This window comes from Tympanuchus pallidicinctus, unplaced genomic scaffold (assembly GCF_026119805.1).
Source record: "Tympanuchus pallidicinctus isolate F22 unplaced genomic scaffold, pur_lepc_1.0 scaffold4, whole genome shotgun sequence".
In the NCBI taxonomy this organism is placed as follows: Eukaryota; Metazoa; Chordata; class Aves; order Galliformes; family Phasianidae; genus Tympanuchus; species Tympanuchus pallidicinctus.
In genome coordinates this window covers 41,959,005-41,979,916 of record NW_026294758.1, presented here as the reverse complement: position 1 = coordinate 41,979,916, position 20,912 = coordinate 41,959,005, and the positions used below count along the sequence as shown (strand labels likewise).

At 37.3% G+C, this 20,912-nt stretch overlaps 1 protein-coding gene across 3 annotated transcripts in view; it reads right to left on the bottom strand.

The window, feature by feature from the left end:
• The window catches only part of BNC2 (basonuclin 2), a 364,120-nt gene that overhangs the window by 114,088 nt on the left and 229,120 nt on the right, over window positions 1-20,912 (bottom strand). For all 3 annotated transcript variants that reach the window (XM_052701115.1, XM_052701113.1, XM_052701114.1), the window contains exon 4: window positions 7,912-8,147. In XM_052701115.1, the coding sequence (XP_052557075.1) occupies window positions 7,912-8,147 (236 nt within the window). The remainder of the gene's footprint in view (window positions 1-7,911; window positions 8,148-20,912) is intronic.

Below are 20,912 nucleotides of genomic sequence, written 5' to 3'. Positions count from 1 at the left end.
AATCTGAAAGCATTTCACACAGTAGAAAAAAAGTGACACTGCTCTGCTCATACACAACAGTGCTTCCCTGAGGCTCAGCAGTTGTGCTCTGGTTCCTATCTCCCTCTTCAGTCCTTAAAGGTTTATCTCAGCTTTTTTTCTTTCTCTTTAGAGTAGAGATAGGATAGTCACTCCTGGATTAGTATAGCTGAGATGAATACAAAGGAGCAAGGGGCACAGCAGAGAATCTCTGTTTCACAAAAGTGCAGGAGAGTCATGCTAAACTAACTCACATGGGAAAGGAGAAACTCTTCCAGATGATCACAGCCGCAAATATTAGCATGCGGTGATGCTGTGGGAGGAATGGAAAACTCAGGAGATGGACACATCATCTAACAGATCCTTTTCATCTCTGTGAAACTAAGGTGAGGCTGAAGGAGGGAAGATAAGCAAGGGAAAAAAAGAAAAAAGAAAAAAAAAAAGGCGGAAGGGGGTGGGAGAAAGAAAAAACCAAAACACAACAGAAGTCAGTCGGAATTGAAGTAGACACATACTGAGAAGACCCAGGTTTAAATCCCATCTATACTGGGAGATTGGAAGTCTGGATAAATACTTGGAATCTTAGTTGCTCAGAGGCCAATACTGAAAAACTATGTTGGAACAAAAGAACATATGTGAGCATTACCACCAATTACAAGGGGAAAGAAAATGTAAAATAATAGTGTTTCTAACAAAACTGAAAAAAAGCAAATAATGCTACAAATGAAAGGTAACTCTATTATCAAGTAATGAAACGTGCTGCAGCTGTAGAAATGATAAGCTTACATACTAAAAGCCTGGTTCCAACTTTGAATTTTGATATAAACATTAGCAAAACTGTTTCTTAAACTTTGTCTGCACAAGTTTCACTGACAGTATAAAGGATGCAATATTTAGAGAAACACAGACTACGTAAGTGACTGCTTTGTAAAATGCTTCAAAATTTTCCAGTGATGGCAACAAAACAAGTTCAAAGTATTAAGAAGTTGACAGACTCATGAGGAATGATAAGAGATATTAATTCAATAAATGCACAACCTTTGAATAGAAAAGCCATTTTTATTATACTGATGTTGCTACTTTTCTGGGTTGCAATGGTTAATTTTATTTTTTCATATATATAATGATTTGATTCCTACTTTTTCTGTTTTCTCTATCACAAACAATACAGCCTGCAATCAACTGACAGGTGTTCCCATCATGAACTGATGAAACCTGAGAAAAAAAGCCTGACAGAAACTTCACTTGACTTATGATTATATAGAGGAGATCAGGAAGGTCACATCAAAAGTAATGCTGTCTTATTTATTTCCATGGAAACTACAACAGATACAGAGAGCACAATAGCACTAAGTGATAGAGCAAATTCGCTGCTACAAAACACTATTTTTTGATATAGTCATCACCAGTAGCCAGGAATTTTTGCTACCCATGAACAAGAGCCTTCATGCTGCACTCATAAAATCTGCACCAACGGAGGTGACCCACTGTTGCCACTACAGAAACACACCACTCACTGTCTCAATGTGCCAGCATCCACTGTTTCATCTCCATAAACATTCAGCAAATATTGGTGAATGTCAGTTTGTGCCATTTATTTTTTTTTTTAAAGGCAGAAATCAATTCCACGCCTTCGCTTCAGATGCATTTTTGTGTCAGACACCATTTTGTCAGAGTGCTCCTCTGCTGCCACGTATCACATGGCAACAAAATGTAATTGAATATCAGGGGGGAGGTTCAACTCTACTGTCATACCACCAACATCTACCACTGACACTGTGGGCCAATACAATAAAACAAGAGGCATTACTTTCAGAGCAGCTCTTCTACATTGAACTGAAAGTATCCTATCATCAGTACAGTGACCTGACACCACTTGCCTAGCTTGGAAAAGCTATTATTTGCAGATCTGCTGTTTGTTTGTTTTCTTCTCTAATGTTCCTTATGTTTAAACTTCAGAGGCTGACAAGCTCTATAATTAAATAGACCTTGCACTTGGGCTCTGTAGCAAAAGTTCAAACATCCTAAAAGGAGAAAAATGAGTACAGACAAGAGAGCTAAGAGAAAGTCTTTAAAAGACATGAGAAATTAACAGAACTCATGCTTTTCTGAAATTCTGCACAGACAAGTCAACAATGGGCAATATTTAATTTTAAGAACAGTAAAACAATTTTCATCTGTGCTCGTTGTTAATAAGCCATTCTATGACTTTATGATATCATTAATTTCTGGTATTTTTTCATTCTTATTTCTATAATTAGCAGACTTGGAATCCACAGAAGCAAGAAGAGCATCATACTTTTATTTACAATCTCCTTGAAACAGAAAATAATTTCTAATCACTTCAAAATTAATCAGTTTTCAGCATCAATGTTACCATTAAGAAGATGATCAGAAGACAAAGACGATCAGAAAGCAGGAGTACCTCCCCTATGAAGAATGGCTGAGGGATCTGAGCTAGTCAGTCTGGAGAACAGAAGACTTTTGGGGGACCTCACTGAAGCACAGCAGTACTTAAACTGAGCTTATAAGCAAAACAGAAACTGAATTTTTACACAGATGGATAGTGATAGGACAAGGGGGACTGGTTTTAAATTAAAGGGAGGGGAAATTCAGGTCAGGTTTTCAGAGAAAATTCTGTACTCAAAGGGCGGTAAGACATTGGAACATCTCATCCAAAGGTTGTGGATGCCCCATCGCTGGAGATGTTCAAGGCCAGCTTGAATGGTGTGTGGGAAGCCTAATGGCAGAGGGTTGAAACTGGCTGATATTCAAGGTCTCGTCCAACCCAAACCATTTGATGACTCTATGATTCTGAGATCTTAATTTTTAGGATTCGTGGTTCAAATGGTGTCCAGCAAACAGACTTTTTAAACAGTGTCACCTTTTGGGCCCATATTGTACTCATGATTTTCCAGCTTTTTTGTGCATTTCTTTTTCAGGGGGGGATGTAGGTAGGGGCAGATAGTGAGGGAAATGTTTTATTTCTCGTGACAGGGAGCAGCAACAGAGAGTCTAGCATCCAAGATGCCTATGAGCTACTGTTTATAATTTAATTTTTTAAAGAGGAATGATGGTAAAAGTGAAATTATTCTTCAAATAACTGATCACTTAAATATTCCGTGCTTCTTCTTCCCTCCTTTTACTGCAGAAATAGTATGTATTTTTCTCCTTTACTCTAAGGGAATACAACTACTTGATCAAGAGAGAGTTAAAGGGGTGTTGAGTTATTACTGAAAATAGAACATTGAATCAGTACTTCCATAGGGTCAGTTTATAGCCTGTATGTTGTGGTCACATGTCCTGCTGTCTGCAGTTAAAAGTCGAATGCCCCAGCTGTTCATTTCTAGTGGTATAATTGTTCTAACCCTTACCTCTCAGAATAATCAGAGTTAACTTGTATACTCTTAGCAGGAGGGTTTTTCTAACCCAGCTCCTTTGGAGGGAACTGGGCTAGGGAGTCATTGCACACGTAGTTACACTAGCAAATGAGAAGGGTGAAGTATTTTCCAGTGGGGAGCAGAGAAGAACAGCTGGCAGACTTACATCTTCACTCAGCTCAGCTGGAACCAAACCAGAGCTGGAGACCTACTCACAGTAGTGCTGCTCTTTACAGCAAAAGTAACCTCACCAACATCACTTGAGTTACTAATTGCATTTCTAAGTAGCAGGTGCTGAATATGACCCAAAGCAGCTAATGTTGCTGACAATAATTTGCTGTTATGCAAAGACAATTGCTGCATTGGCTGATTCCAGAGAGAAAACTTTCAGGTTCACTTACAGTTTCGAACCAAATACATCAACTTACTTCCTCAATGATAGGTAAAAGATAAAAAAAACTTCTAGACTGCAGTGATTTACAAGCCCACAGTCCAGAAAGATTCCCTCTGAATTTTTATTTTTATTTATTTATTTTTTTCTTGATGGGGTTGGGAAGATTATTTCTACAAGGGAGTCATAATTTCCTCCACTAAAATATTTATCCAATGACCCACCTGATCAGACAGCTGACCCAACTGTCAGTCAGTGATGTTTGAGAGATTGGTATATGTTCACCAGACATTAGGCCTGGGGAGAGTCTGGAGAAAACATGCCAGGTTTTAATGTCTTTCAGCCATTACTGGCAAGGTTGTGACTGTCCAAATGTGAAAGGTAGTGTATCACATTACCTCTGCTGGCTTCAGGGTTCCTTCACTTCCTGCAGTCCATTAATACATCCACTGAATGAAGTAATAAATACGGCATTTTTCTCTGCCCAAACTGCTTCTTAATTTGCTATTTAGAAACACTATTATTCTATCATTTCTCTTAGGTTCATGGAACACCTTCTGCTTGATAATACCTGTAGTTTTTCTTAGTGTGCACTCTGGTAGTGATACTAGCATTTCCTTCCTCATTCTTCTGCATTTCCCTCTTTTCCTTCTATCAGATAGTTCAAAAGAACTACTTCTTAAAGAAGCCTTCTTTATTATCAGAGATCTGGTTATTTTCCCAAAACTTTTCTCACAGTACGTTAAAAGGAGCAGATTGCCTTTCTTTGTAATATACTGAGCTTCCTAACTTTATTGCAGACCAAACACATTTTTGCTCAGAGAGGTTGTGGAGTCCCCATCCCTGAAGATCTCCAAAAGCTGTTGGAGGATGGATGTGGGGAAACAGCTCTAGGTGACACTGCTTGAGCAGGGTGTGGTAGATGATTTTTGGAGATCCCTTCAGTCACTCAACTATTTCCTTGATTTCGAGAGCTAAACTTAGCAGGCAGGTTTAACTATGCCTATGGAAGGTCTTCATCAGCCCACTAACACAATCCACAGCCACGAGCTAACCAACTCAATATGTGGTAAGATTAACAGCTGCCATTTATTTCCACTGATAATTGTTCTCCTTTAACTGACATAATACCCAATATATTGCTGCTGAATGCAGTAATGCTAAAATTCATGCCTTGAGGGCTATACTGTGAGTTCTAACCAGATAAGCCGAACTCTGATCTAATGGTATATTATGGTCTTCTCACCACTCAGATACATAGATGACAGCCTGACTGTATAAACCTCTTTGTAATTATATTACAAGCCATTCTTGCATACATTGAAGTAATTACAACACACAATTAAAACGAAATCAATATAGACCTGATTCCACAATTTTTAAAACAAGAAAACTACTTATTTCAGTCTTCTTGTCCTAAGGGAACACAAAAGTCTACATTTATAATATGTTATCCCTAATGCAGTGACTTATTAGTCACTGCATTTAATAAAATGTTCATTTTCTAAAGTTACGTCCTAGGAATTATGCCTTTTTTAACATGAATTCCTTTGCAAATCATATTTTTTCATCCATTTTGGTAAGCAACATTCAGAATCCTGGAAACTAAATGCAATGCAGTATTTATCAGTTTATATATCCATCATTTATCTATCCAAATTAATATATCTTACAAAATATTCATGTATACATATGCATGCATATATATCATACAATCACCTATAGAGATCTATCTGTACATGTATGAATATTCCATATATATACTAACATGTAAGTTCTATTAGAATCATAGAATTGTTCAGATTGGAAAAAGACTTGATGAAAAATCATCAAGTCTACAACCTAACCATACTACCCTAACTCTAACAACCCTCTGCTAAATCATGTCCCTGAGCACCACATCCAAGTGGTTTTTAAACACATCCAGGTATGGTGACTCAACCACTTCCCTGGGGAAGTGAGTGAATTGTGAATTCACTCACTGTGAAGTGAATTGTGAAATCAGTGAATTCCTGAGCTTAACAGCCTTTTCTTTAAAGAAGTGTTTTCTGACATCCAACCTAAACTTACCCGGGTGCAACTTTAGGCCATTTCCCCCCATCCTGCTACCTATCAACAGTGAGAACAGACCAACCCCGCTCTCTGAAAGGTGTAAGCACTTTTCAGGTATTGGAACAGAGCAATAAGGTCTCCCCTAGCAATAAGGTCTCCCCTAAGCCTCCTTTTCCCCAGACTGAACAGCCCCAGCTCCTTCAGTCTCTTCTCACAGGGCACATTCTCCAAGCCCTTACACAAGCCTTGTAGTCCTTCTTCGGACCTGCTCCAGTGCCTCAGTGTTCCTTCTGTACGGAGATGCCCAAAACTGAACACAGTACTCGAGGCGAGGCCTCGCCAGTGCCGAGTACAGGGGCAGGATGACTTCCCTACTCCTGCTCACCACACCATTCCTGATAAAAACCAGGATGCCACTGGCCTTCTTGGCCATCTGGACACCCTCTTGGCTCATATTCAGCCAACTGTCCATCAGTACACCAAGGTCTATCTCCATCAGGCAGCTTTCCAGCTACTCTTCCCAAATCCTGTAGGGTTGGCTGACCTTCTCATTGTGACCAAAATGCAAGACTTGACACTTGGCCCTACTGAAACCAGTACAATTTACCTTAGTCCATCGATCTGGTCTATCCAGGTCCCTCTATAGTGCCTTTCTACCCGCTGGCAGATCAACACTCCCTCTCAGCTTGGTGTCATCTGCAAACTTACTGAGAGTACACTCAATATTCTCATCAAGATCATTAATAAACATGTTAAATAGAAGCGACTCAAGGACCAAGCCCTGGGGTACACCACTCATGACCACATGCCAACTGGATTTAACTCAAGTGACCACAACTCTTTGTGCATGGCCATCCAGCCACTGTTTCTGGCAACAGAACAAAAACATATATTTATAATGTACAAATGTGTAACATTTAGCTTTTATAAAATAGATGCTGATGCCTGAGAGATTTCTAAAACATTAAAGAACTCCACTTTTGTATGTATCTTAATAATAGGATCTCATTACAATAATAATAGCCTTTTTATTACTCTTTCTTTATGACTGCTCTACAATTCAGAACACTTTTCTGAAAAATCTATCTATAGAGCATTTAAGAAAATACTCAAGAACACAGAATATTAAAGTTGCTATGTATTTAGGCAGGGTTAATTTATTTCTTTCACACAAAAGACAGGAAATTGAAGAAGAATTAAGAAATACAGTCAGAATTCTTCAGTATGGAAATAAAAATTCCCACATTTTCTGTATAGGGCCAAGCAAACTTTCATTGCCTAAGAAAGTAAAGAACTAATCAGAAACTAGAATTTTTAGTTTTTCACATACATTTACTTCAATAACTGGATGCAGAAATCCCACACTGAAATATATGGTATCACATTCTCTGTCAAACAGTCTTGTAAAATGTAATAATTCACTTCTGAATTCAAATGACAATATGATTTTTCAGGTAAGCAAGGCCAGTAAGTATATTACTGGCCATATTTATAATGTAAGCTTGCCCCCTCATTTTTGTGTCCTTAAAATTTTGAGCTTTGTTTGCATAATTTACCTCAACTGGTCCACATGTAAAACATGATTTAAAGCTATCTTTTTAGAAACTGACTTATGAATAAGAGTTTGCTGCTGATAGCTCACCTTATAGGGCCATCTCTCAACAAAACTATGATTTTATTTGCTATTATGCTAAAGAAGAAAAGAAATAAGAAGAAAATAGTTTCATGATTATGACCTTGCGTTCTTAAATCGAACAGTAGCCCTTGAAAATATGCCAGTTGCCTTAGATGACCAAGTCAGGCTTGCAGTTAGCCTAACCTCAGTATTCAAGGTATTTCCTACAATAAGCATAAGCAAGTACAAGTGCACACTACAGTACAACAGAGACTGCATATTTTTAGCTTAGGTAAAAATTGAATTTTTTAGTTTGCCAAAATCATTATTAGTCTTCAACACAGCACACGAAATGTGCTTAACATTTTTCTCTTCTTTTGGGTGCACAGTGAATATTTCTGTGTAAAAAATGTCAATTAAAAAGGTTTGTAAACACGCTTTATATTATTTCCTACCTGAAGAATGTAGCCTCGAACATAGTCTCGAAGTGTCCATCCTAAGCCATGTAGAATATGCAACACCTCCTCTTGCTTCAGTACACTGAAGAGTCGGTCAAGTAGTATCTTCAGTCTAACCGGCACAGCCTGGGTACCATAAAGCATCAGGCTGCTGATGTCAAACACAACGTTGGACTGCACGATCTCCACTTGGGTTGGGTGGTAGAGGTGCTGAGTACTAAGCTTGTCCAAGGCTGAAAGAAAAGGGATTAAGTATAAGGGAAGAGATAATAGGAAAGCAAGAAAATAATTCCAAAGAATCATGTAATCACATCAGATAAAGTAGATGTGCTTATTTTCTATAGAAAGATTCACCTGGGTGATCCTTTACCACAAATACACTCCAAAACAGTCCCATTTTCCAAGGGGCGTTAATTAACTTTTAACCACAGAGCAGAATGGTGTTCACATGAGTCTCAGAGGGAATTGCAGAATCATGAAATGGTCTGGGTTGAAAAGGACTATAGTGATCGTCCAGTTTCAGCCCCCCTGCTATGTGCAGGGTCACGAACCACCACAGTAAGGTGCCCAGAGCCACATCCAGACTGACCTTGAATGTCTCTAGGGACGGGGCATCCACAATCATACTCCTCAGTTTAAAAAAATATATGAAAAATTAATAATTAACTGAAGACCAACATTGGAACTGCACAGAATTGACTGGGACCATAAAAGATTTCAGATTTATCTTCCGGAGTCGAAAAGAAAACAGGCGTCTTAAATGCGTTAAAAACTTAGACCTATGTCTTCACTGCTACTTCATTCAGCTACTAAGTAGCACACATTAGTTTGTTTTATTATTTGGTGCAAATTTCGTATTATTCACTGCAACATGACTAATTTTGAGATGAGGGGAGAGGAGGTTTGTAGGATGCAGGTAATTCTTAACCCCTTATGAAGTAAAGCATTATGAAATTGTAAATGGCATTACATGCTATATTTTGTATCTGTTTACATTTAATTTCCTTTTCTATTTTACGGAGCATGTTGCAGCACCTACGCTTCTGACTGCTTTTTTTTTTTTTTAAATTTTTTTTCTGAGTATTTAAAATAATCGAATAGGGACTTCTTCTCATGTACTTTGGTTTCTTTTTGGCTTTTGGTCACTGGAGAGTTCATGTACTCTTGATAAATTGCTTTCTCACATCCAGAGCGCAAAGGCCCTTATCATTTACTCGCTGGCTTCATTCAACACATTTACTCCAAGGAATACTTTGTCAAAGAGTTCTGGTTTCCTTATACTTCATTTCTTGCAACTGATTTGTCTGATCTTTCCTTTTCTAGTGGTTAAGTCAACTTTGAATAAATAGCTTTAAATATTAATTTAACTTCCAAAAAAGATAAGGAATTGGCAAGCCTAGGGACTGCAGTCCTCCATCTCTCTACGGGACATTTATACTGCAGAATGTGAAGGATGGAATTATTCTTCCAAAAGGACTTCTTTCCAAAACACTTCTGCTATATGGGCTTCATGATATGGAAATGATTTATTTACAAGTTCTAGTAGGTGGGATTTGATTGAAGCATAAACAGGAAAAATACTTTCTTAGGTTTTCTTTTACCTGTTTTTTTACTTTTTTTTGGTAACATGGTTATTTTGACACAACCATAACAAATGTGTTTTCAAACTACTCAGTTAGAAAAATCTAGAAAATGAATTTATTTGCCATGTAGATAGAGATGCTTATATGCAGGTGTGTATGTAAAAGTATTTGACTAAGTTTATTTCCTTTCATCATGTGCCTATGGTGAGAAAAAGCAAGTTCTTTCACCTAAAGAAGAAAAGCGGCTTGCTTAAATTTTTTAAGACAACAATTCTAGATTGGCCCTTGTCAGAGTGTTGGCAAAATGTCTGGATCTAAAGACTACTGACTGGATCATAAAGCTAATAGCTAGAATGAGGTCACAAAACTCTGTGGACAATTACCCGCAGCATGTAATGAGACCACTCTGAGAATAATGGCCTAAAAAAGATCAAGATGCAATAGAAGTGAAGAAATAATAAAAAAGGTCCTTCCAAATGACTGTGCGTACTGGTTGAACAACAGACAGAAATTTTTACAAGATGTCCTGTACTATTCCATTTATCAAAAACATCTGTTTTCAAGTAATACTATCTATAGACATCTGATTCTCAAAAGGCGTACACACGAAAAATAAGAACTAGTCATGTGTTGGATTAACATTCCAAGTGACAGTGAAATGATCTCCAATTTTGATTTGTGGCTTTATTCTGCACATTATGTAAAAACAAATAAAAGCAGTGCACTTCATTATTTTAAAGGACAAGTCAGGGTATGTACTGAAGTGTATAATTTACAATACAACAAAGCATAGATTGAGTGTGAACAAGAACACTTGCAAAATAAAGGCTGACCCCACGCTACAGACAAAAAAACAAAAAACAAAAACCAAAAAAATCCAAAAAACAAAAAACCTTGAAAACTTTTGCACCTGGCAGGAGAATGCAATTTTTCACAATGATTTTTCTTTCTTCTTTTTCTTTTATTTTTAGTTTAAGAGATTGCTAAGGAAACAGTTGAGGTTTTATTCTGCAGTAATCCTGATTTCTTCTGCAGTATAATTAGCAAAGTAATGACACCATTTTAGGAGGATTCAAGAGGACACTAGCTCATTTAGATTAGAAACTGAAACAAAAAAAAAGGAAAAAGAAAAAAAGAGGACCTGCATTTCATTGCTCTTTCAGTAAGGACAAGAGTATCAACTTTAACTTTCTTGACAAATCTGAGAGTAGATAGTTGAATTCTGCTGTCCTGAATTATCCATTTAATTTCATATAAGGTATAGATATATAAGACATTCCTCACCATTTTCTGTTCTAAATTATTGGTTTGATTCCTATATGCTAATGAACAATGCTGTGTTTCACAGGTGAATACATTCAACATTATCTACAGCACTGTATGATTTCATAAGTGCTTAGGAAACTTCAAGATGAAACATGCTATATAAAAGAATGAGCTTTATCATACCTGAAAAATGACATAAACAGATATGTCCTTATTAAGAAGGTATCACTGCTTGAGCATCATAAACCACACATTGTAAGTCCCTTCCTGGTGCAGCATGAGCTATTAATCATGTTTAGATTTTTAGTGTGCTTAAAATTTCACCCAGAAAGGTCTGAACATGTTCGTGACTTTTCAGTGCAACCTATACAGCCTTCAGAAACTGACTACGATCGGCTCAGTGAAGTGCTTCAACTAAGGCAGCTGCCTTTCAACAGCCCAATTCTTAGACTAACAGTAACAGGATAGTTACTATATTAGAGTGAGCAGAAAGGTGTACACCAGCACAGGAAGAAAGGAAAAATCTTTTAATTTTGAGGGGAGCAGCCCTTGTGTTTTACCGCAGCAACTTTCGGTGAAGATAAACTACAAGTACTTATTTCAGAAATTTTAACTACTGAAAGGGGGACAAAAAAGGCTAATAAAGAAATGAGTACAGAAGACTGCCTTCAAAATCCAAAAATTACTAACTGTGTTATTAGTGTAGGAATTAGAAATCTTTATTTCCTACCTTTCTCACCTAATTCTGAAGTATTGAAGATGCCCCATAACCCTTCTATGATCTGTATTAATCACAAGTTTTAGAAGATACTTGTCTATTTAGGATTTGGTTCAGAATTTTCCTCAGCTTCTTGCCATTCCCAGGTGAAAACTTTTCTTTCTGCATTCAAGTATTAAAATCCTACTGTGATTTCACTGTTGCAGACAGCAATTTTAAGAAGCCACAGAAGACCCGTGAGATGTTCCTTGGTGCTACATCCTTCTGCATGAGCACATTTACATATTATTTTATATGTGCACAATCTTCAGGCTTTCTATCTGTTGCCAAAGTAACAAGGGTAGACACTACCTGTATCTTGGTCTTAGTGCACTACTATTGCTAATCCTATTTTTGTCACAGCCAAATAACCCTAATACCTAGAAGGAGTGCATATTCCTGTCTGCAGGGTTTCAATGAGCTTCAGTTTGTTATTGTTGGAGATTTCTTCATGGGCACTCATGGTAGCTGAAATGAAAAGTATCATGTTTGCAGAGTGCAAAGTCCAGGTAGCAAAAGGCCAATCTAATCCAATTACAAGTTCAGCTTGCTTGCAATTCCCTTTTCAGAAAGAAATAGTTAAAGAATCATAGAATGTTTGGGTTGTATAAAGGAACAGAGGATACTGAGAACCACACAACACTTCACAGGAGTACTGTCTCAATTATTTTAAGCACCTGAGTTAGCTACCTGACTTAAACAAAAATTTAACCTGTAATAAAACCAGGAGGGGGGATTTTCTTTACCATCTATATTTTACTGGAGTTTTGGGATGCTGTGCAATTTAAAGGACATGAAGTGAAAAAAGATAAAGTAAGACTAAAGCACTTACAGAAAATAAAGATAAAATCTTTAGTTTTATAAACACTACGACCAGTTCATAGGCTCTGCTATGCAAACTGACCTAGGACCCTGTCTTTCAACAAGGTAATCCAAATTAAAAGCCAGTTTTGTTAAGTAAAAGAAATGTAAGTAGACACTAATTAATTTTGTACTTCAAAGCTCTCACACTGTTTTTTGAGTATGTAAAGCAAAAGCATCATCTTTTGCCTTCACTGAGTATAAAAGAGTTTTAAATACTACTTTTGATGCAGCTGGAGTTGTTAATGCATATTCATCTTTCTATTTTTGTTAGATAAATATTTAGGTTTTCTGGGGAGGGATGAAAAGGTGTACTGAAAATCCTTATTCTCAGCTGATCTGCCTGGCTGTGTACCTCAGAACATCACAGAAGAGTGTCAGTATGTTACAATGTACTGGTGGCCATTATTAATCTTACAACATTTCAGCTCCAAATTTGGCTTAATCAGTTTTCTCGCTCTTGATTTTGTTGCATGTTCTCTAGTTTATAAAGAAGGGACACAGTCTGAATGCATACACATGCATATAATTTTAATTTTAATACGTAATTTTAAAAACACCATCATATTTCCAGATTACTAGGGTTCAAGGGTCAATAGGAAGATAAAAAAGACATTTTCTGTAGTCTGTGTCCAAGCAACAACCAAGCATTTCCTAGACATTTTTAATCTGAATAAGTGGGCTGCTTTCTTCAGCAACAGAAATTGAAATTGGTACAGATTAAATATACAATACCAACATACAAAAAAAAATAATCATAGTACTATAGCAGCAATATGGCATACTGAATACAGTAAAATAAATACTGTACATTTAATGGCATGGCAGAACCATGTAGTTTGCTGTTGGTTTTACTGGTGAACACATACAGCTTTACATTTTTCAGAGTTCAGATTTTCTTCTTTTCATGCTACAGAGAAAAAAATAGCAAATCCTTTCAGGAAAAGATAGTAGCCTATGATCAACCAAATGCTGGAGGGACACTACTGCAGTGCTTATAGGTGGTCTAGGTTAGCCTCCCTTAGGATGTATTAAGTATACACGTTAACTCATGCCACATGGCGTATTCCGTTATATTTTATAGGTTAAAAAAAAAAAAAAAGTTCCTCAGAAATGTGCTTAGAAGATGACCAAAGTAAAAAAAACTTCCCAGAGTCCACTGAAAGATGGCTGAAAGATTTTTACTGTGTAGGAAATTATCCCATTCATCCCTTAGCACAAGCAGAGAGTGGGGATACACTAACATTTATAGGGTGGATGAACATCCTGTTCTGTCTGAGTGTAAGCACTAGCTACAACATGGCATCCATTGGTGATTCCATTTTACTCTACCTTCATTCCTTTAACAATTTTATCCACTTTGAAGATGAAAATTCACTAAGTTTCAAGAGATGACGGAAAGTGAGGAAATAGCATATATTCTCATTCACAGGCAACAACATTTCTTTCTACCTTTTACTGTATTTAAAAGCTAAAAATGGAAAGCATTTGGTAAATGCATTTAGTCTCTGACAGGAACACATATGTGATCTCCTAATTTACAGCTTGCATGTACAGATGTTCACACTTAATAAAAAGATACTTAATTGCATTTTAAAATTAAACATGTGTTGATAATAGGTATTTCAAACCCAAACAACACAGCAACTGAACTGATAAATGTCTTCATGCCTCACCACGTCTTATGCTCTAACAACATTTTTATAACAGATCAAAAAAACAAAAACCCAGCACTTCAGTTGCATGTACGCAAAATAAATGTTATTAAAAAAGGTTTGAATGAAATCTTTCATTAATTTTTCTGCCTATGATCTGATTCCAAGTTGAAACACTTAGATTGCTACTCAGTTTATGTAGCCAAAAGCAGAACCACAGTTTGTTCACAGACATTGCTTGCCGTCTGCAATTTTTTTTTCATCCCTTTGCAAAACTTTGAACCCCATCCAGCTTTGACACACTGCCTCTTCAGTTAATAACTATCAAGTTTCCCCTTGTCTCCTGTCTACTTTTCTTTGAGGCAATTGCGCACTCAGCACCCCGAGATAATAACACACATCTATAAGATAAAAGCAATGGCATTAATGTAATTGTCTGCCTTTCTCTCTTTAGCCTAATCTTTTTTTCCCTTCAGTTTTGACTGCCTCTGTGACACCTGTTTTTGTCTCCTCTGATCCTACGACAGGTTTTCCGCTGACAAGGTTTTTGCCTGACAGAGATTCTGCCAGACAAGAACATAATAAAATATGAAGAACTGCTTGTCAGAGTTCCTGCCAATGCTCACATGAAATAGGAGAAAAAAAAAACCTGATTTTTTTTTTTTTTTAAAGGGGCCTGTTCCGGTCGCTTTTGTCATATAGGGAAAACAGCCTCCCTGACCAACTCCTGCAAGTCAAACAGGTGTTTTATTTTTTCTTCCTATATAAAAACAAAAACAATAACAACAACAAAAAATAAAAACAACAACAAAAAACCACCCCACAACAATTCCTCCTAACTTCTTCCTGCAAAATGAAAGTTAGATCTAACTCTGTGTAGTTGCATCTATATTGGGAAAACATTTTAAAAACTCAGAATTGACCCTCAAATAAATAAGGTAGCAGTCTCTTCCTTGTCGATAGCTAATGTGTACTAACATGTTCAAAGGAACAAGCAATAAGGATCTTCATTCTGAGTTCCGAGAAAAACATCTGGGCTACTAGACACTACCTGATAGGTCACACTGCATAAGTGAAGACACCTGACTATGGGGCCCACGATAAGGAAGATGAGATACAACCTCTTCTCTTCTGCAGTCCCCTGTCAGAGTGCACATTTCTGCGTGTGTGAAGGAAGACTTCACAACTGATGATTACCCTGACGCAGATGATTACTGGAGGGTCCCAGCATACAGCTGCTCTTTTGTGTGTCAATATCATCCATCGTCCCTGCTAGAGACAGTAACTCTGATCTTCACTGTGCTGGCCATACTCTCCAGACATCACACTGTAATCGCACTCCATGAGTGCAAAACCCCTCCTTACTGTGGGTAAGCAAGGCTGTGACCTTCATTCCCTAACTAAGCTACACCTTAGATGTGTGTTCTGGATGACCCTCATGTTCTGGTCTCCAACGCTGCCTCTGACTTCACCTTCTTGTTCATGACTGGAGTTTGGATGAACCCTGACTTGTTCCCTCAGCCATATCTCAGGCTTGGATATACTGTACTAGCAGTACCTGGCTTTACATACTGTGATCAGATTCTGGGCACTGGGTCCACTGGTACAGGCACAATCATTGTTGCAGTTTTCTGGGCTCCCAATTTAGATCCCCTTGCTGGACAGCCCAACTCTTGATGCTCCTTGAAACATAGACTGACAGTGTACTACTATTACCTTGGCTAGCCTTTACATTTGCTCTTTCCTATCTCTTAGTCTTGAAACTCCAATGCTTCCTTCCTATCAGCCATTAACACCTTCATAAGGATCTCTGCTTAATAATGGTGGAACTGGGGCCAATGTGTATTTTAACTGGACTGACACCACCTGGTTGACACACTGTATAAAGTGTTGACAGCAACACATTTGGTGTCCTGGATTGGTGGTCTGGAATTGGAGGATTTCCATCTTAATACAAATACACCCCAACTTACACTGTCTTATTCACAGGCTTATAGAAAAGTATATCTTTGAAGGGATTTATGGAGGTTGCCTGGTATTGAAAGGGAAATCTTAAATTAGCTCATCTAGGGCTCTGACAGCTTGAATGACCTACTTGTACAATGAGAGATATTCTGCCACTTCTCCAGGCTGAAGATATTCACATCCTCGGAATACAGGTTCATACAGCTAGTTCTACCACTGATAACACCAATCTTACCCGTCACCATAGCCCCTCAATGAAATAAGACATTTGTGAGGAACGGCAATAAAATTCAAGTACTGCGATCATTTCACAAATCTCCTGTTAATACAATTCAGAAAATTTGATTGTAACAATTAGGCCACAATAAGAGAGATCTTTGGAACTCATATTATACATTTCTTATATGACCTTTTCTAAAACCAAGAAAGAAGTGGAATAGCAAAGTAATACTATTGTCCGCTAAATTAATCTGGGGCAAGTTTCCTTATAAAGGTGCTATAGACAAACTTCTTCCTAGGAAGTAAAAGAAAAAAAGTTTATTCCCACTGAGTTTCACATTTGCACAACAAAAATCTGGGTAAAGTTACCAATGGAATTACCATTACATAGTAGCATCTGAAAGCAGTATGAATTTTTTATTCTTGTAGTCAGATCCCATTTTAACCTTGTGAAGCTATGTGAAATGGAATAGTAAGGCTTGTTTCACTTAGAACTCTTCCAATTTGTGTTCTGCTTAACCTAGTGAACTCTAGTTAATTAAGATGTTCCTATAAACAATTAAGCTTCTTGTAGGATCGTTAAGAAGATATAAAAATTTATGATGTAATAAAGTGTAATAAAATGATATAGTGGTTAGCACATCACTGCAGTTCATATGCAGTAGCATAGGTGTTAAAAGAGGCAAGTATGCAGGTGCCATCACCTAAATATGCTAGAGACTTGTGGATGCATGTCATAGAAACAATGTCACCATTGCTGCCCCAGAAATCTGCTGGTGATTGTACCCTCAGGTCGCACAGGATTTATGCTGCTCGTGTGGAAATCAAGTAGCCAGCTCCAGACACTTCTTTCTTCCTATACTGATGCTATGCTATGTAGTGAACATCCCATCATGACATTTAATGGGACAAGATCAAATGTTTCACTGACTGTTTTCCCAAGAAGCTGTCTCTGCTGTTTATGGAATCTACAGGATTTCAAGTGCTGATAAAAATCACTCCTTCTTTTGCCTTTGCTCTACTTTGCATATAACAAGTCTATTTTTTTCCTTAGCAGATACCTACTTAGGAAGAGAGGATAAGATATCCAAGACATTTTCTAGCATTTTATCCCATGTTATTTGGTTAAAAAAAAAAGAAAAAAAGAAATGAAGCCTTCCCTGTGAAAAGTCATTTCAGGTAATCACGGACACTGAATAATAGTATCTTGCTCTTCTGTGATACCCTCAGTCTACATTTCTTTGGGCATTTTAAAGCTAGTATAGGTAGATAAAAGCTATTATAGTGGCCTTGTATGTACTTCAGAGACAGGAAAATTGAGGTACTGGTAGCAAGAGTTCCAAAAAATAAGTCAACAATGGCAATAGATAAAGAAGACTTAAATAATAAAGACTATGTTCTCAGTTTATGTAACGAAAAACAGAATTGGCAAGGACAGAGAAAAAATATATCTGTAATGCTCAAATATCTGATTTCATTCTCAAAATACCATTCTCTTCTGCAAAGAAGTTATTCTTGCCCAAAACGCTGAGTCTATCTGAATTACTTAGCACATGCATGAAATAAACATTATCCCCCACAAAAGAGAACAAAAGCAGAAATATTGACAATTCTTTTTTAACTATTACAGAGTATTTTTATTTTTATAGTCATTTTTTTTTGTAAAGTATACCTGCAGCAAGGTGGCAAGCACAGGTATGCAGTGCAAAAGGGCAGGATGCCCTCCAGGATGCCCGGGGATTCCCAGCCATAGAATTCAGCCTTTGTACAAAAAGTCTTTCTACAGGTATATGCACTGTGTGTGGATATGAGGACATGGAATACAGCATTGTGGTATTCCAAAAGGACTGAGAAAAGTTACCTTCAAAACAGTTACCAACACAAAGCAATCTGACTGTTGCAGTGTTGGTTGAAAATAAGAGTTCCCAATGTGCATCTGATGGCTTTCATTCCAGTTCCAAAAGACTACAAATATCACTAGTGACTTAAAAAAAATTCATAAAATATAATGGTCACAGTGAGAAAGGATTTCACTTTGGGATGTGAATATGGTAGAGTCTAGCGAGAAAGAACACTGTGCTTCAGAATGGGTCGATTCTGCTTAAGGCTTACCAAATTCTCCGGCAGTCCTTAGTTGACAGCCTAAGGTCTGTCTGGGGCTAACGTCATCAAACAGTGTCCAAGAGATATTAGCATTTTCAAACCCAGGACCACGTACCAGAAGATTCATGGGAGGAAGATCTAATCTCCTCCTGACAGATTAAAGAATCAAGATTTCCTGAGGGTGGCAGGGAAGAAGAGAAAAAAGATTTTAATCTGAATGGACTCTGAAAGAAATCCAAGGAGATGTGTGTCAACATACGTGTTTTAGGGACTGTGGTTTTCTCCCAAGGAAAGCCCTCCTCAGCACCTGAGGATGCTGAATTTGCACAATGAATAAACCCTTAACAATATAGATAAGTAAGCATACATGGAATGAAAAAATGGAAAAGAAAGCCTTTTTATTTTTTCTTGGAATAACTATTTCCTTTCTATTACTTATGTCTAATAAATCTTTGAAATAACACATTTTTTCTTTGATTCCCTAATGCCTGGTTACTTTCCTTTGTTTTTACCTCAGCTTGTCTTGCATTAAGAGTCATCTCAGAGTAACTGAAAGAAAACCCTACACTATATCATTCTTACCAATGTAGCAGATTTTAAAACCAGATTTGTGGATCCCAGTGCCCCCAAGATAATAGAGAGCATCTTCTCTGAACTTCATTGACCACTTTGGGAATTGCTGCTGAATGGAAGGAAAAATGAAGGCACAAGCTGGAGGAGGGACTCAGAGAAAGTGTTTACCAGTAATGAATTAGGTAAGGTTCTTGGAATAAACTGAGTAATGAAATATACATCTCACTCTTCAGGGTCAGGAGGAAGTTAATACAGATGGGTCAAAAGGATTTTGTCAATAAAGTACAAGAAAAGCCAGACAAGACTTAAAATAGTTTTGCTTATGAAGCCATGAAAAGCTAGCCTATCTTATTAATTAATTAAGATTAATTTATTTGCCAAAAATGTCTATGTAACACCCCCCAAAATTGAAACTCTATGTTTTCAGGTCATATTAAAGCATTTTATAGAATTAACTAAGCTGAAAACAAAACAAAAAGTATGCTTGGTATGCTAAGGCTGTGACTCTTCCTAAAATATTATGGAACAATACAAAAATAACCCATCTATTTTAACCACTACATAATAATAACAGGATTATATTTCCCTTTCACTTTTTAGTGTTGATTCTCTATCCTTTTTCCAGTTTTTAAGAAAAGAGTAACGTGGCCCTTCTGCCAGCTTCTAGAGACTCTAAGATGTATGACATATTCTGCTTTTGCTTTTTGTTTTGTTTTGTTAGAAGTGACCTTTGACTTTGCAAACCTGGATTTCTTTCACTTAGCAACTTTGAACAGTGACAAACACAGGAACCCTGCTGGTTTTTATTTCAACATAGAGCTCCTCTTCCTTTCTCTCTCATTCCTATGTAGCATACATTTAAAATCTAAACCGTTTTTCCAGTTCCAGTCCTTTCAGCTACTTGGACGCAATTTCTCACATTTCCACAGGATTTCTCTTTCTCTTTTCTTTATTTACTTGCTCCTGCGTTCCTTTCATTTTCTCTCACCTCACCTTTCCATTACACGACAACTTTAGAATGTAGAATTCACCACTCTGCCATTAAGAAAGAAGCAGTTGCGGTCTCATCATACATTTGGGCTTACAACAGCACAGTCTCCATTTTCTGCTGGAGACCATTGTTTTGACTGTTAGTCTAATTTACAGCAAGTCAGCACATGCTTTATTCAAACGCTGGTAGCTGGAAAGTTCCTTCACAAGATGAAAGGCGTTGAGACTCTGACCATGAGCATTCACCAGGTGTCAGATTTGTAGATGGAAAAGGCTGATGGATTTGCCCTGTGCACTGAAATCTACTAGTCAATGCATATATTTTGAAACATAAAGGAACTTGAAGTTCCTCAGAAAAAGGCCTGGTGAAGTCTCTGGCTGGAGATGGGGGCATATGTAGCTTACACTGTGAGGTATACCTCACAGAGGTACTATGGGCCGATAGGCATGGTGCAGAGGGAGAGACAGCAAAGATCAATAGCGAATTAAGAGCCAGATTGCTCAGAGAGAAGTAAGAAGAAGGAAAACAACAAAAACGTTCACAGGATACTTCACTGTCCAGAATAGACTGAATGGTGTGAAATTCAGGTAGTCTGAGAATGCATATTGCAATAAAAACATTGAAAATCATGCTGTTGATGTGTGATTGAGCTTTGCCAGTGATTAGTCTGCGGGTAAGACAGAGAATGAGATTTTCACATTTTCTGACTCTCTTCGAAACAATACAACACTGATTTTAGACAGTTTAATTATTATATTGTGTACTTTTGAAATCTCTGCAAAGTCTATGATACAGAAACTAAAAGAAGTAGAACAAATGTCATAATAGCTTTAGTGCACTATGATGCATTCCACCTCAACATCCTTCAGTGGAACAAAACGGTTACAAAGAGTAGACACTATTTCCTATTGATACTGCACTTGGTCTTTTGATCAGCAGTACCAGGTAATAAGTGTTTTTATTAGCAGTGCAGTCACTGTTATTCTGATACCAATGACACACAAAACATAACGTAAAGCTAATGA